Genomic DNA, 17179 nt, shown 5'->3' with positions numbered 1-17179 from the left:
CCAGGCACGCTCGTCACTCAGGCTGCGGGGGGCGGGGTCAGCCAGGCACGCTCGTCACTCAGGCTGCGGGGGGCGGGGTCAGCCAGGCACGCTCGTCACTCAGGCTGCGGGGGGCGGGGTCAGCCAGGCACGCTCGTCACTCAGGCTGCGGGGGGCGGGGTCAGCCAGGCACGCTCGTCACTCAGGCTGCGGGGGGCGGGGTCAGCCAGGCACGCTCGTCACTCAGGCTGCGGGGGGCGGGGTCAGCCAGGCACGCTCGTCACTCAGGCTGCGGGGGGCGGGGTCAGCCAGGCACGCTCGTCACTCAGGCTGCGGGGGGCGGGGTCAGCCAGGCACGCTCGTCACTCAGGCTGCGGGGGGCGGGGTCAGCCAGGCACGCTCGTCACTCAGGCTGCGGGGGGCGCGGTCAGCCACGCGCGTTCCCAGCGCGCTCGTTGCTCAGGCTGCGGGGCGGGCAGGTTTCCCCCTCGGGGGCCCGGCACAGGCCAAGGAGCACCGGGCAAGGAGCGGCCTGGGAACACGGGAGGTCCCGGGGTTCGGTCCCATGGGCTCCAGCTGTTCAACTCTTGGAGAACCGCCCAATCACGGCGCTTGTCCGATCAGAGTTTCCGGGGGTTTAGCTTCGCAGTCCAACCGTGAGCGCCGCCGTCCGAAGCCCTGTCCAATCAGGGCGCGGGGCGGGGCGTCGCTGCGCGGGGATCTCGCGCGCCTCCCGCCTGGCTGCGAGCTGGGGGTGCCGTCGGGCCCCCGCGCTGGCCAGGGCCGGCCGTGGGGTCGCGGGGAGCACGGCCCCGGACACCCCAGAGCAGGCGGAGGGTGGTGAGTGCGGGGCGGGCGCCGAGCCTGGGCCGACCGTGGCGGGGAGCGGGCCTGGGTCTCCGCGAGACCCGTGGTCCACGGTCCGGAGAACCCAGGGTCCGGGGCAGCCTCGCAGCGGCAGCCTGGGCGGGCTGGGGCCCCGTTGGAGGACTCTGGGCAGCAGGGGGAGAGCTTGGGGGTTGCCCAGGGCTGTAGTGGCTCGGACCGTAAACGGGCCACGCCAGGCCTGATTCCTGTGATAATCAAATGTGTACTTAGACCTTGTTCAAAAAGACTTTTGCCTGCACAGCACTGGGGTCTCCACAGGTCTCCAAAATCAAGCGAGAGGGTCTCTGGGGTACACACGCAGGGATCTGAAGGGAGGAGGGCTAATCTGGGGGGAGCCTGATAGAAAATTATCCATCTGGCAGCAAAAGGGGGGTGTCTGTTCATTTTTGTGTTGGCTCAGATTTAGGGCACCAGTGGGTGGACAGGTTCTGAGGAATGATGGGTTGAGAAACAGGGGACTGGGTTTCTGGGCCCTGCTTGTGTGAAATATAACAAACTTAGTAAGGAAACGCTTAAAAAGGATTGCTGAGCCGGGTGGGGTGGTGCAGGCCTGTAGTCCCAGCACTCAGGAGGCAGGAGGTAGGAGAATGAAACGTTCCAGTCCATCCTGAGCTGCACAGGAGGTACTCTGTCTCAAAGCACAAAAAATATAAAAGAAGGAGGAGAGGGAACGAAGGAGAGGAAGGAAAGAGAGGAGAGGAGAGAAGGGGAGGGAGGATTAATTGGTTAGTGGAGAGTTTGAACCCTCTGCCACTGGGTCAGCAAGTACCTGAGACCTGGGAAGGAACCATTCTCTTCCTCGGGGAGCGATAGAGACGAGAAAGAGCCGGGGGAAGAAATGGGGTGACTCACAACAGTGGTCCTAGCGCCAGCTTGTTCTCAGGAGAGGGTATCCACAGGCCTAGTGGGACTCTCTCTGGGAAACTGAGGCAAGCTGAACCCAAGAATTGATTATCACGTTTTGGTGGTGGGCTCCCAAGGGAGGGATGCAGGTGGGTAGAGGGGGGTCCTCCTCATGCAGAGCGCCGAGGTGGGGTGAGAGGAGTCCTTTATCCTTTTCCAGGAGTAAACTGAACAGGAGCACATGCCAGCTGTGCCACGCTGCCATCTGTCTATCCCAATCACAGTGTTTTCTCAAGTCTCAGCTTTCAAGCAACATAAATGAGTGTGTGTGTGTGTGTGTGTGTGTGTGTGTGTGTGTGTGTGTGTACTGGGGCTTGAAGTCAGCGCCTCATTCTCTCACTTGGCTTTTTTTTTTTTTTTCCACTCACAGCTAATGCTGTACCATTTGAGCTACACGTCCACATCTAGCTTCTTGCTGGTTAGTTGGAACTCAGAGTGTCATATATGGACTTTGTCCTGTCCTGGTTAGCTCTCTCCTTCAAGTCTCTGTCTTGAGACTTTGCCTGGCAAACAGTAACTTTAGAGTGGGCCATGTCTCAGTTTCTGCTCAGCCACCTGAGTAGCAGCTTCAGTGTCCTGTGTCAGAAGGGTGGATCTTGTTGCTGTGTCAGGCCTCCAAAGCCCTTTCTGTCACCAGTGGTGCTGTGTGGCTTTTGTCCTCTTGCTGCGTGGGGGGACACGGCATTGGGATGACACAGTCTGTAGCATTGCTGCAGGACCTTGTGGTCTTTGAGGACGTGGCAGTGATGTTCACCCCCCGAAGAGTGTGCCTGTCTGGACGCAGCTCAGAGGCACAGTGCTGGGAGGTGGTTGGTGCTGGGCACCTGCAGGAACCTGGCTGCTGTGGGTAAGCAGCCTCCTTTTTTTCCTTCCCTGGCTGTGTCCTGGACTTTCTTCCTCAGGCCAAGAAGTCAGAATAGATTTGAACAGTGTTGCCTTTTTTCAAATCACCATCTTAACCCTCATGGAGTCAGAAGTTCCCTCAGGACACAGACTTCATGGATCATTGGTATTTGGTTTTACTTGGTCACCAGTCCTTTTTTTTTTGGTCAGCCATAGGGCTTGAACTCAGGGCCTGGGTGCTGCCCCCGACTTTTTTTTTGCTCAAGGCTAGTGCTCTACAACTTTGAGCCATATGTCACTTCCAGTTTTCTGGTGATTAATTGGAAAGAACAGTCTCACCAGTTTTCCTGTCAGGAATGGCTTTGAACCGAAATTCTCAGATCTCAATCCCCTGAGTAGCTAGGATGACAGGTGTGAGCCATCCACCTGCACCCGGCTCACCAGTCTTTTGTGTGTTTATTTTGTGCTGATACTAGAACTCCAGGCCTTGTATTCTTGCTCACTCAAGGCTTGCACTCTACCCTGTCAGGTCTTTGTCCCTCCGACAAAAGACGGACAGGTCTGAGGAAAGGTAAGTGCAGCAGTGAGCTGCTCCCCTGTTCCCCAGCCTCCCTTAGCCCGGGAGACAATCAGACACAGCTGGGAGTCAAGTCCAGCTGGAACTCGTTTATTACCACACAGCAAGCCCTTTTTAAAGCAAAAGACTTCGTGGGAGGGGAGGAAATGGAACCAACCAATCACAGTAAAGGTCACACCCTATCATGCACCTAAGCTTCCACGAGCTGTTTATGCACTGAACTGTTTATGCACTGGAGGTAAACAAATTGGGCTCTGCCCATTCAACTTCCTCTCAGGGCCATCTTTGCTGCCTGTGTGTCCCACGCTACCCCATGAGCCACAGCTCTATTTTTTTTGTGTGAGTTAATTGGAGATCAAAGAGTCTCGTGGACTTTCCTGCCTGGGCTGGCTTTCAACCATGGTCCTCAGAGTCCTCAGCCCCCTGAGAAGCTACGATTATTCCAGACATGAGCCACAGGTGCTGGCCAGCAGCTGCTGATGCCTCTTTCAGCCCATGCAGGGATCCCCTTGCCTGGCTGTGGAAGTATTTTTTTTTTTTTTGGGTCCAGTCGTGGGGCCTGAACTCTGGGCCTGGGCGCTGTCCCTCAGCTCTTCAGCTCAAGGCTAGCGCTCTACCACCTGAGCCATAGCGCCACTTCCGGCTTTTTGCTTATGTGGTGCTGAGGAATCGAACCCAGGGCCTCAGGCATAGCAAGCCAAGCCCTTTGGCTGTGGAAGTATTTCTTGAGAAATAAGTATTTTATCCTTTGTCCGTATTATTGAGAGAATCCTCCATAGCTGAGGCTCCAAAGCTTTTCTAGCTCTGAGCTTGCTCCGTGTCCTTTCTTCAAGGCCTTAGGGGCGTGGCTCATTCAGTAGAGGGCGTGGCCAACACCGTGGGGCGTGGCTAACATGACAGGCCGTGGCCAAGGAGGAACTTTGGCTCGACTGCTGGGGGCGTGGCACTGGATTGGGGCGTGGCCTCAGTGAGGGGGCGTGGCCCACACAGAACAGTGCCTGACTGTAAGTGGTCGGGGTGTTGAACGGAAACTGTCGCTCTGTGGTTCCATTTCCTGCGTTTTCTCTTTTGTTCACCTGCAGAACTGCGGGTAAACTGCCTCGCACACGTGTCAGGCAGTCGCGGTACCCCTGAGCCACTCCCCCCGCCTGCATCTGGGGGCCAGGCTAGCCGGGGTGGGGGCCGGGGCTGCCTCTCCTTCCCCGCGCTGTGTCTTCCCGCGGGGGTCAGTGGGGTCGCTCTCGAGGTGGAAGCCACGGCTGCAGCCCCCACTCGGCCACGGTGAGGCGATGGTAACACTCGCCGGAAACCATGAGGGGTCTTTGTGTGGACCCACGTGGAGAGTGGACAAGCCTGGGGCCAGGCCGGGGCCCAGCAGCGTGGGAGGTGAGCAGCTGGCGGCCTTGGGGGGTGGGCTGGGCCCCGAGCAGAGTTAGACTCACTGTAGATGAAGGGACACAGCCCCTGCCAAGCAGGGTTCACAGAGGCTGCACCAGAAGGCCTCCGGTGCACGTGATGTCCACACTGCCCATCAGAGGCCGGGATCCCTAAAGTGGTGAGCGGATTCACACTCGCCCCTGAGACTACAGCCAGTCAGGGAAACCAGCCGGACTCCACGTTGCTTCTGGCTCCCCCAGTAAAGCGTTTATTTTTACATCATTTGCAATGTATTATGTGTGTGCAAGCACTGGGGCATGATCTCAGGGGCGCTGTCCCTGAGCATTTGCCCTCAAGGCTGGTGCTCTATCACTTGTACCACAGCTCCACTTTTAGCTTTTTGGTGGTTCATTGGAGATAAAGAGTCTCACAGACACTTTGCTTCCCCGCTCTAGGTTTGGACTTTGATCCTCCTATCTCAGCTTCCTGAGTAGTTAGAATTACAGGCATGAGCCACCAGGTGCCTCACTTGTTATTTTTTAGATGAAGTCTCATGAGTTTTTTTTTGCCCAGGGCTGGTGTTGGAGCTAGATCCTTCATGTAGCTGGCATCACAGGTGTGACCCACAATGTCTGGCATTTTGATTGAAATGGGGTTTTGCTAACTTGGCCTGGGCTAACCTTGAACCATGATCCTTCTAATCTTTGCTTCCCAAGTAGCTGGGATTATAGGTATGAGCCACTCTATCTGTATCACTTTTGTACTGTTAACGACGTTCATCTCAGGCTTCCCCTTTTGTCCACAGTCCTCCCGTGGACAGCCATTGTGAAGGGAATGAAGAGCCGCACGGGGAGCCTTGAGCTGGGGGAGGGGAGCCCCTATGGGCACACCCCACGAGCCCAATAGGTGTGGGAGAGCCTGCGCTCATGAACAAAAATCTGTCGTGGGGCACAACCCCAATCGATGTGAGGGATGTGGTGGGGCCTGTTCACCCACTCAGGTGAAGGACAGCATCACAAACCCCTGTACCCCTGAGCCCCAGAGGAGGGTGTCTAAGGTAGATGGACAGAATCCCAGTAAAAAAAGAAATTTTTTGGAATGGAAGAGACGTGGGAAAATCTGTCCCTCATCTCCAGAAGAAAACCCACGCGTGTGGCACATGCGGGAAAGCGTTTCAGTTCCTATCCTGAGATGACATGAGCGTGTGCACCCACGCACACACACACACGGCGAAGCCGTACGTGTGCACCGAGTGTGGGAAAGCCTTCAGCTGTCCTTCCTACTTCCACGACCACGTGAGAACCCACCGTGGGGAGACACGCTCCTGGTGCGAGCACTGCGGGAGAACCCTAGGCTGCTGCTCCTGGTTCCGAGGCCACGTGAGGGTGCACACGGGCAAGAAGCCCCACACGTGTGTGCACTGTGGGAAAGCCTTCAGCTGCTACTCCTCCCTCCGCGAACGTACAAGGATCCACCATGAGGACAGGCCCGACGGCTGTCAGGACTGTGGCAAGGCCTTCTGCTACCCCTCGTCCCTGCGAAGCCACACAGCAACACACTCGGAACACCAGCCCACGCGTGCCGGCAGTGTGGGAAAACCTTCAGCTGCATCACGAGAGATCCCACCGTTGCACAAAGCCCTACGAGTGCCAGAAGCGCGGGAAAGCCCCTGGGTATCTGGTGTCCCTGCGTGCCCATATGAAAACCCACGCCAAAGAGAAGTTCTGAGGGCACCCCGTGGCACTGAGGGTGGCTCAGCTGAGTGTGTCTGAGGCCCTGGGTTCCTGGCACATGGGTGGGGGGGGTGAAAGTTGTACAAAGATGTGGAGTATTTTTGTTGTTCATGGAAGTTGAACTCAGGGCCTGGGTGCTGTCCCTAAGTTCTTGCTCAAGGCTAGCGTTCTAGTACTTTTGAGCCACAGCCCCACTTCTGGTTTTTGAGGGTTTTTTTTCCCAGTCCTGGGGCTTGAACTCAGGGTCTGGGCACTGTCCCTGAGCTGCTTTTGCTCAAGGCTAGCACTCTACCATTTGAGCCACAGCACCACTTCTGGCTTTTTCTATGTATGTGGTACTGAGGAATCAAACCCAGGCCTTCATGCATGCTAGGCAAGCATTCCACCACTAAGCCACCTTCCCAGCCCCTTGAGTGGTTAATTGGAGATAAAAGTCTCATGGACTTTCCTGTCTGGGCTGGCTTTGAACCATGATCCTCAGATCTCAGCCTCCTGAGTGGCTAGCATGACAGGCAAAAGCCACCAGTACTTGGCTATTTTTAATTTTTACTTTTGTTGCTCTTGGGGTTTGAACTCAACCTAGTAACTCTCCTTGTGCATTTTGTGTTCAGGCTAGCACTCTACCATTTGAGCCACAGTTCCATGTCCTGAGTTTGTATGTGCACGTGTAAGTTCATTGTAGGTAAGAGTCTCATGGACTTTCCTGTCTGGGCTGGCTTTGAACCATGATCCTCAGATCTCTGCTTTGCTTTCCTAGTAGCAAGGATTACAGGTATGAGCCACCAATGACTGGAGAGAAAGCTTATTTATGCCAGGCATGGGGAATGGATTATCTAGACCATAGATTGTATTTAAGCCCATGAAATCCTTTGGTGTGTCTTTCTCATTGAGCGTCTGCAGCCTGTCTGCTTGTACTGCTCATTTTGATGGCTTGTGAGTGGTGTAATAAAATCCACATGGCCCTTAGCAGAGAACACATTCCCCACATCTGTGTGGGAATACCTTCAGGCATATCCCTCCATTTATTTTGTACATGACTCCTTAGGAGAATAATTTATTATTCATATGATATTGACCATTTTTTCCCTTTGTGTGTGTGTGGGAGGGGGGCGTGATTCTGGGGCTTGAACTCAAGTTCAAGTGCTATCCCTTGAACCTGAGCACTGAACCCTGGGTACTATCCTTGAGCATTTTTGCTCAAGGCTGGTATTCTGCCACTTGAGCCACAACTCTACTTCTGGCTTTTTGGTGCTTAATTTGAGATAAAGAGTCTCATAGACTTTCTGCCCCACTGCGTTGAACTGTGATCCTCAGACTTCAGCCTCCTCAGTAGCTAGGACTACAGGCGTGAGCCATCAGCACCCAGTCGTCTCCCTGCCCCCACTCCCAGCTGTACTGGGTTCTGAACTCAGAGCCTCACACCCCCAGCCCTTTTTGTTCTGTTCTCCCAGGAAGGGCCTGTTTGGTGTTCTATAAGCCTCCCAAACCTAGATGACCCTCTCTTCCTCAAGATTGGGGAAGTTTTTTCTTATTTTATTGAATAGGTTCTCTGTGCCTTTCGCTTATATTTCTTATATTTTTTCTGAGCCCATGATTCATAGGTCTTTTTTTTTGGTTAGTCGTGGGGCTTGAACTCTGGGCCTGGGCGCTGTCCCTCAGCTCTTCAGCTCAAGGCTGGCACTCTACCACTTGAGCCACAGAGCCACTTCCAGGGCCTCAAGCATGCAAGGCAAGCACTCAACCACTTAGCCACCTTCCCAGCCCCAGGTTTTGTCTTTTGATGAAATTAAGAGGTTCTGTAAATTGGTGTTTTTGTTTTTTTTTTTTGGTTGGTCCTGGGGCTCAAACTCGGCTTGGGCACTGTCCCTCAGTCTTCAGCTCAAGGCAAGCACTCTACCACTTGAGCTACAGTGCCACTTCCAGTTTTCTGGTGTTTTATTGGAGATAGGAGTCTCACAGTCTTTCCTGCCCGGGCTGGCTTTGAACCTCGATCCTCAGATCTCAGCCTCCTGAATAGATAGGATGACAGGCGTGAGCTATGGGCGCCTGGCTTTCCCAACACTCTTAAAGTTACTTTTCCTAATAGGAGTTTATAGCTAACGCCAGAAGTAGTGTTGTTTTTTGTTTTTGGCCAGGGGTCAGCCTTGACCATGGTCCTTGTACCTAACAGCTGGGGTGACAAGTCTGCACTACCATCCCCACTATTCTTTGAGATAGGGTTTCACTGCTCTCAAACTGATCCTCCCAGTTTTCACTTCCCAAGTAGCTACCACGCTGGGTTTTTTTTTGTCACTCATGGGGTGTGAACTCTGGGCTTGGATGCCGTCCCTCAGCTCTTCAGCCCAAGGCTAGCGCTCTACCACTTGAACCACAGCGCCACTTCTGGCTTTTTCTGTTTATGTGGTGCTGAGGAATCGAACCCAGGGCCTCAGGCATGTGAGTCAAGCACTCTACCACTGAGCCACCTTCCCAGCCCCTAGGTCTTTACTTTCAACTTGCAACATTTTCAATTTGTTATGGGCTTACTGGCATATAACCTCATAAATCAAGACGCATATGTGGACAGCTTATTAGAAAACATAGGTAACAGGTATTTCTGAAAAACAAATTCTTACAAATGCACATCATGAAAACAATCACTGAGCAGCACCGAGGGCCACAGTGGCAGCGTTGTGCACAGAGCTCACAGCAGCTGCGGTTCAAGGGCCTCTCATCTCATTGTGGCACAAGCCAGGGCTGAGGGGGTTCATAGCTACGTTCCTGTGTCTGTGGGGGTGCCATCAGGACATAAAGCAGGAGAAGGGAGAGGGGGGTCACTGGAAGGGCAGTCCTGGTGGAGAGTGCAGGCCATGCTGGGAAATCCAAGTTGAATATCTGAGCCTGGGGCACCCCAGGAAGGGAAAATGGGGCTGTGTATCAGACAAATGGAAATCTAGCAGCTGATGCTTATCGCACAAATGCTTTTAATATTTTGTGGCAACTTCTAACTGTATAGCCCACACTGGCCTCAAGCTCCCAGCTCTGCTTCAGCCTCCCAGGTGCTGAGATTACAGGTGTGTGCTCCCATGACTGGCTTGAAGATACTTTTTTGTTGATGGTGGTGGTCATGGGGTTTGAACTCAGGGCCTGGTGCTGTTCCTGAGCTCTTTTGCTCAAGGCTAGCGCTCTACCACTTTGAGCCACAAAGCTACTTCCAGTTTTCTGGTGATTCATTGGAGATAAGAATTTCTCCGGACTTTCCTGCCCAGGCTGGTTTGGAGCAGTCCTCAAATCTCAGCTTCTTGAGTAGCTAGGATGACAGGTTTGAGCCATCCGCGCCTGGCTTGGCTTGAAGACACTTTTGAAAGGAACTGGAATTCTTTTTTGGTGGGACTAAGGAGTCAGGACAAGAAATTGGCCCCTGGAGTCACCTATCTAGGCGGCCACGTTTCCCTGTGCAGCCTCAATGAAGGAATCATTACTTGCTCCATTCTGTACACTTCCAGCAAGGAACCACACAGAGAAGGCATGCTGGGTTATGTAGTCCTAGCTTTACCAACCTTAGCACAGGACAGCCCAGCAGAACCCTCTCCACTAGATGCCACTTGTCAGGCCGGGCATCTCTCATTTCACACACTGCCCAAGGCCTGGCCCCAAGCAAGGTCTGAGAGCAAGCAGCAGCACATGAAACACTTCCTAGGCGATGATGCTCCAACCTATGGGTACTAACGAATGTATGCCAACTCTTAATGAGCCAGTCGTCAAAATGCAATTACAATCTTCCGGCCAAAACTTAACTATCAGAGATTATATACCTATATATAAAAAAAGTGTTAACCAAAAAAAAGGTTGTTGGGGATGGAAATATGGTGCACGCGCCGGGGGCGTGGTCAAGTGGTAGAATACTTGTCTAGCAAGTGCCTGGGTTCAAACCCCAGTGAATGTAGTTTCCTCAGTGGACATAAAGGTGATGTGACATCCTGTTTGGACGCACAAGCCACTAAGAACTGAATCAGCACCACTTAACGACCCCACTGTTGTTACAGAACAACAACAACAAACCCTATACTACATGCATATTAGAAAGCACTTCAGATCACCCTGCATGCAAGACACTTCAAGGTGGGAAAGTTAGCCCCTCGATTATTCTCACCTCAAGGTCCATTTGCAGAACCCAAAACAAGCTGGAGACGGGCTGGCGGGGTGGCTCTGGGCGCGGGCTGCGCGGGCACTCGGGCTTGCCTGGGCCCGGGCCGTCGCCGCGGCCTGCGCCGGGCGGCTCCACCCCGGAGGCCGCGCCTGGCCGTCTTTGCTTTAGCTACTTTTCAGGCCGGGGGCCGGGGTCCTCACCGGGGCCGCCGCCGCCCGCGTGGCGGGGGTCCCAGGCGGGCGCCACGCCGCCCGGCTCCTCGGCCTGGTCTGGGCCACTTTCGTGGCCGGTGTGACTTCCCAGCCGGTCCTGCACGGACGCGGGGCGGCCGGACTCTTCCGCGCGGGGCTCCAGGGCGTGCGTCCGCGTGTGCCGCCGCAGCGACGAGCGCTGGGCGAAGGCTTTCCCGCACGTGGCGCACGCGCGCGCCTCCTGGCGGGCCTGCGCAGGCGCGGGCGCGGGCCGGACGGGCCGCGCTCCCGCCCGGGCTCCGCTCGCCCACGCCTTCCGGGCGTGCGCGCGCGCGTGCTTGTGCAGGGACGAGGGCCAGCCGAAGGCCTTGCCGCAGCGCGTGCACGAGTAGGGCTTCTCCCCGTCGTGGACGCGCACGTGCTTCTGGAGCGAGGCGAGCCAGCCGTAGGCCTTGCCGCAGCGCGCGCACTCGTGCAGGCGCTCGCCCGCGTGCAGGCGGGCGTGCACGCGCGCCGAGCGGGGGCAGCGGTAGGCCTTGCCGCACTGCGCGCAGCGGTACGGCTTCCCCGCCGTGTGCGCCAGCACGTGCGCGCGGAACGACTTGGGGCAGCTGAAGGGCCGCCCGCAGCGCGCGCACTCGAAGGGCTTCTCCCCGGTGTGCACGCGCGCGTGCACCGTCAGCGAGTAGGGCCGCAGGAAGGCCTTCCCGCACACCCCGCACGCGTGCGGCTTCTCCCCGCTGTGGGTCTTCTCGTGGGTTCTGAGGTACGAGGGCCGGCTGAAGGCCTTCCCGCACACCCCGCACTTGTGCGGCTTCTGGCCCGTGTGGATGCGGATGTGCCGCTGCAGCGAGGAGGGGTGCGTGAACACGTTCCCGCACCGCCCGCACTCGTAGCGCCGCCCCGGCCCGGCCGGCGCCCCGCGCGGCCTCCGGCCTGGCCCGCGGCCCCCGGCGCGCCGGCTCCTCGTCACCGAGACCCTGCAACGACAGCAGCGGTGCCGCGTCACCGCGGGCTCTCCCCGGGGCTTCGCTTTTTTTCCGCTAGGAGACCAGGACTCGAACTCGGGACCCGGTGCCCTCGCTCACTGGCTGGCGCTCTACCGCCTGAGCCACGCCTCCAACCCCAACGGGGCTGCCTTTCTAGCTGGGATGCGAAGTGAGGCCGAGGGGAACACACCGCCCCTCCGGGATGGCAGGCAAGGCCCGGCTCCATTCCCGCGCAATCAAAACGGCATCCAGTTGTGCCTCCTCAAATTAAGGATCCTTCAAAATGGAATCGGCTGAATAGGAAGCCAGTGTATACAATGGGACATGAAACTGTGTCTTCCGGATGAGACAGCACCCACAGAACCCGCGCGTCAGTATTATGCGCGCGGAGAAGTGGAAATTCGGTTGTGGGCGGGGCCAAAACAGGGCGTGGTTAGATCAGCAGCTCCAGCGTTGGGGCGTGGCTCAACGGGCTCAGCTCAAGCGTTAGGGGCGTGGCGAGCGGCCAGGGCGGAGTTCAAGCGGTGGGGGCGGGGCTCAACTGACCGGGGAGGCTGAAGTGGTAGAGCAACTGCCTAGTAACTGCAGCGCCCTAAATCCAAACCTCACGACCACCAAAACACTGAACAAAAGAAAAGAAAGCAAACTGGAAATTCGTTTGCTAAGGGTTTGCTTTTCGAATGAAATACCTAAGCAGTTTATATTTTCCGTATAAGTGTGTGAGGTCTGTCTGGTTTGGATTATTTCACAGCAAAGTTAACCATAGTAACCCATTAATCATTTGTGGCTTCCTATGACTGTTTTCAACTAAATTATCTTCCAGACACAATGTCTAAGGCATACTGAGGAAAAAGTCTGGAAACCTGTGAATAAATTTGAAGCTAGGTGTGTGTGTGTGTGTCTGTGCACACGCACACTGCTACCAGGGCTTGAACTCAGGACCTGGGTGCTGCCCCTAAGCATGGTGCTTTTTTGTTTTTGTTGGTCATGGGGCCTGAACTCGGCCTGGGCACTGTCCCTGCGCTCTTTAGCTCAAGGCTAATGCTCTACCACTTTATCCACAGCACCACTTCCAGTTTTCTGGTGGTTTATTGGCGATAAGAGTCTCACAGACTTTCTTGCCTGGGCTGGCTTTGAACTGCAATCCTCAGATCTCAGCCTCCTGAGTCACTAGGATTACAGGTGTGAGTCACCAGCGCCGGGCTCTAAGCGTTTTTGTTCACGGCTCTACCACTTGTAACATTTGAGTTATTAGTTGGAAATAGTCTCATGGATTTTTCTGCCCAGGCTGGCTTAGAACCATAAGCCTCAGATCTCAGCTTCCTAAGTAGCTGGGATTATAAGCAGGAGCCACCAGTGTGTTTTAGTTAGTTCATTATAGAAGCAAGCCTGTCTCCTGGGAGAGTTCTGTTTGCTTCTAAGAACCACTAACCTCAAATATCTCCTCTGTTTTTTGTGTTTACCTCTGTAATGCTCTTCCCAATTTTCTCCTACAAGACAGGCCCATGTATCATTTCTGATGAACCTTGCTATTTTCTGCTTATTGGATAATTTTTCGGGAAGGAAATCCTGCTGAGAACCGAGTTGCTTCTGGTCACCTGGAAGAACAAAGCACACAGGTCTTAGGTAACAGACACCAGCACGGACACACTGACTCAGGCCTGGTGCACATCCATAGGAGTGCTGTCCCTGACCTCACTACTAACAGCACTCCCACTTGCAATGGAACTCAGAAACATCACAAGACAGCAGACAACTGGTCTCTCTGAGACAGTTTGCTATTGGTATTCAAGAGGGTGCCCGAGACGAGGTGATTTATAAAGTAAAGAAGTTTGCCTAGGCTCATGGTTCTGGAGCTGGGGAGGCAGGACAGGGCCCCGGCATCTGACTGCATCTGCAGGGGTTGAAGAGCGCAGGGCCAATCCAGGGTAGGGGAGGAGAAAGAGGAAGCAGGTGGAGGCAAGGAGGGAAGCAGAGCTGTGTGTGTGTGGTACTGGGGTTCGAATTTAGGGCTTCCTACTCGCTAGGCAGGTGTCTACAGCAAGGCTTGCAGCTCTCTTCCTCTATCTAATCTCTCCATCATCTCTCATCCATCATCTATCAATCCTCTGTCTCTACTTCTGTCTTCTTTACGCATATCTAATCTCTCCATCTGTCTCAGCAATCATCTATCAAGTTTATCCACATCTCTAATTATCTATCACCTATCTACATATCAATCTAAGTGTCTCTCCTGTATCTCTACCACCTACCCCGAGTCGACTACCCATAATCTATCACCTGTCCCTCCATAATCTGTGTATCTCCGCCTGTTTATCATTTATCCATCTATTTATCTCTGTACCCATCTAGGTATCCTTCAGCTAGAATCAGTAATCTGTCTGTCGTGGTGAGGATTGAAGGCAGGGCCTTCTTCGCACATACACAGGCCCGAGCTCTAACACTGGATTCGCACCCCCAGCTCTGCTTTAGTCCTTTATCACTCGCCAGAGCTGGTCTTGAACTGCAATCCTCCCAATCTCTACATTCCAAATAGCTCAGATTGCAGTCTGAGCTACCACACCCCTCTCCATTCATGAACTTTGAGACAAAAACCATACCATCGCATATTCTGGCCCACAGGTATAACCCATGAAGACATAGGAGTGGTTACTCTCCAAATGTCTGCGTGGAAATGCCATGTTGCCCTTACCTATGGAGGCCAGAGCCTGAAAGATGTCCAGCACCACCTCTCTGTAGAGTCTTCTCTGGGCTGGGGTGAGCAGAGCCCACTCCCTCGGGCTGAAGTCCACGGCCACATCCTCAAAGGCCACGGAATCCTGCAGCAAGCCATAAGTGTGAGTGGAAGGCCACGGGGAGAGGACTGGACTCTGTTCTTTGGGGGAGCCCACCAGATCCTGGCATCTCCCAGCGCCCCGTCTTGACTCTTCCTCTCTCATCCTACTCTTCCTGTGTCCAGATGGCTTTCTAGGCTTTTATTGTTGTTGCTGTGGGTCTTAAACTCTGGGCCTGGGTGCTGTCCCTCAGCTCTTCAGCTCAAGGAGAGTGCTCTGCCACTTCAACCACAGTGCCACTTCTGGTTTTCTAGAGGTTTATTGGAGATAAGAGGCTCACGGACTTTCCTGCCTGGACTGGCTTTGTACTGTGATCCTGAGATCTCAGCCCTCTGAGTAGCTAGGATTACAGGCGTGAGCCACCGGCTGCGGGCTTCACTATCTTTTTTTTTTTTTGGTCAGTCATGGGGCCTGAACTCTGGGCCTGGGCGCTGTCCCTCAGCTCTTCAGCACAAGGCTAGCACTCTACCACTTGAGCTTTTTTCTGCTTATGTGGTGCTGAGGAATTGAACCCAGGGCCTCATGCATGCAAGGTGGCAGAGAACATTTAGGATCTGTATCCTTGGCATATGCCAAACATAGCATCATTCCTGCCTCCCCCACCCCCCAGCCAGCGCCCCTAATTTTCTATCGCTTCAGGACACTGGCTCTTTCAGAGTGCACAGGACAGGAAGACCACATCGCCCCGCTGCCTCTGCCTGTGGGTTTCACATGGCTGTGTGTCCTCCACGCTCACCTATGTGGATGGCAGGATTTCTACCAGGTTTTCTTTTCTCAACACTGGGGTTTGAACTCAGGGCCTTGCTTGCCAGGTGGGTGGGTGCTCTACTGCTGAGCCACACCTGCAGCTTCCTGGCTATTTATGAGGCAGGGTCTCCTTTAATGCTCAAGCATCTGCCTGGGCCATGATCACCAGTGGGAAGCTTCCCTTTGTATCTGAGATGACAGATATTCACCACTAGACTCAGCTCTTGGTTTGAGATGGGGTCTCGAGCTCCCCTGCAGCCCCCTCACCAGGTCAGGGAGCGTTGAGCAGCAGAGCTCAGGAAGGTGCGAAGACTTAGAGCGCCCCACTTTCCACTGTGTGAGCCTTGGAGCTGGTACTCAGCAACCTGAACACACAGACACACACATGCCACAAAGCACATGGACACACTTGATCGGTCACAAAACCATGTGTCTACCACAGTCCTGGAAAATTCACTCATACAGGCACTCCTGATCTTGAGGAATGAAGCAAGAAAGCCCCTTTGTCAGCAAGTTATGTGAACTCCAGAACTTTCCATGAAGGTGCCCGTGATTATAAAAATACTGTTTCTAGTTATAGAACCGAATTATAAAAAGTTTTCCCAGTGCCATCCTCCTTGCAGAAATAGATTCCATGCCTGGGGTTGGGCCCCAGTGGCGGGGCCTATCTAGTCTGTGCAAAGGCCCTGGGTTCCATCCCCAACACCAAGCAGAAAAAAACAAAGGAAATAAGGAATGGACTTCCTTGTTCCACCTCCCAGGACACAGTGACATCCCATAGTTGAAGGAGTTGTTTCCATTGCTTCTCCAGCCCCTGTGGGTCACAGCATAATCCCTGAGCCTGGGCACCAGGGTCATGCACATTATGGCCCTCCCCACCCACCACAGGCAGACTGAGGCCCCTCCCACTTCTGAGCCTACATGTACTTCTCAGTGGAACAACTGGATGCCCGCCCCCTTTGAGGGCCTGGAGGGAAAGAGCAGCTGGAGTCATCTCAATATTCTTTCTTTTGATGATGCTGGAAATGGAAGCCAGGTCAGTGAACTTTGCCCTACTCACACCCAGCCTCTAAATTTTCTTGAAATGGTTAATTCTAGTTCAATTCCTACGCACATGCACACAGGAATTTACACATAGATACTAGAGTAGTTAGAGGATGGCGTGAAATCATAATAGTGTACTATTGGACAAAGTGGAAGAACTGATTTTTCAAATCTGTGTCATGATTTGACAATACGTCAGATTAGATTTCACTTTCTTTTCAATGTCACAAGCCAGTTTGGAAGTGCCCCAAATCTAACAAGAACTCCATGAGCCCCAGAGGACCACGGATCCTCACAAAATTGAGGACTGAAAATCATTCACATAAAAGAGGCAGGCCAAGGGTAGTGACTCACTCCTGTAATCCCAGCCACTCAGAAGACTAGAATGAGTCTAGTTTGAGGCCTACCCCCATCTCAATCAATAGTTGGGCATGGTGGCTCATGTCTATAATCCTGGCTACATAGTAGGTATAGGTACAAGGATTGTGGTCTGAGGCTGGCCCTGTCTGGGGGAGGGAGGGGAAAGCAAAAAGAGTTGGGAGGGTGTGGCTCAGGTGTTCTATGACAGAAAATAACTGGAATTAGAAGCACTCATCTAGAGCTGGGTGCTGGTGGCTCACACCTGTAATCCTAACTACTCAGGAGGCTGAGATCTGAGGATTGAAGTTGGAAGCCAGCCTAGGCAAGAAAGTCCATGAGCCTCTTATCTCCAATAAACTACTCAGAAAACCTGGAAATGGTGCTGTGACTCAAGTGGTAGAAGGCTAGCCTTCAGCCAAAGATGCTCAGAGACAGTGCCCAGACCAAGAGTTCAAGCCACAGGATGCTCTCCCCCCCCCCCAAAAAAAAAAAATCAGGACCCTAGTGGCAAGGGAGGTGCGCAGGGCTGAAGTAGACTTGGTCACCCTCCCCAGGTTTTCATCCTGAATAAAACCTATTGGTCTG

At 54.0% G+C, this 17179-nt stretch overlaps 1 protein-coding gene across 1 annotated transcript; it reads right to left on the bottom strand.

The window, feature by feature from the left end:
- Positions 1–10597: 10597 nt before the first annotated feature.
- On the bottom strand, positions 10598–14548 carry LOC122099324 (zinc finger protein 556-like). Its single transcript, XM_042669909.1, has 3 exons — positions 14210–14548; positions 13499–13503; positions 10598–11600 (listed from the first exon to the last, which is right to left on the bottom strand). The coding sequence occupies exons 1-3, from the start codon at positions 14546–14548 to the stop codon at positions 10598–10600; spliced, it is 1347 nt and encodes a 448-aa protein (XP_042525843.1).
- Positions 14549–17179: the final 2631 nt, after the last annotated feature.

This window comes from Dipodomys spectabilis, unplaced genomic scaffold (genome assembly GCF_019054845.1).
Source record: "Dipodomys spectabilis isolate Male_0828 unplaced genomic scaffold, ASM1905484v1 ptg000511l, whole genome shotgun sequence".
Lineage (NCBI taxonomy): Eukaryota > Metazoa > Chordata > Mammalia > Rodentia > Heteromyidae > Dipodomys > Dipodomys spectabilis.
This window is presented reverse-complemented; position numbering and strand designations above follow the sequence as displayed.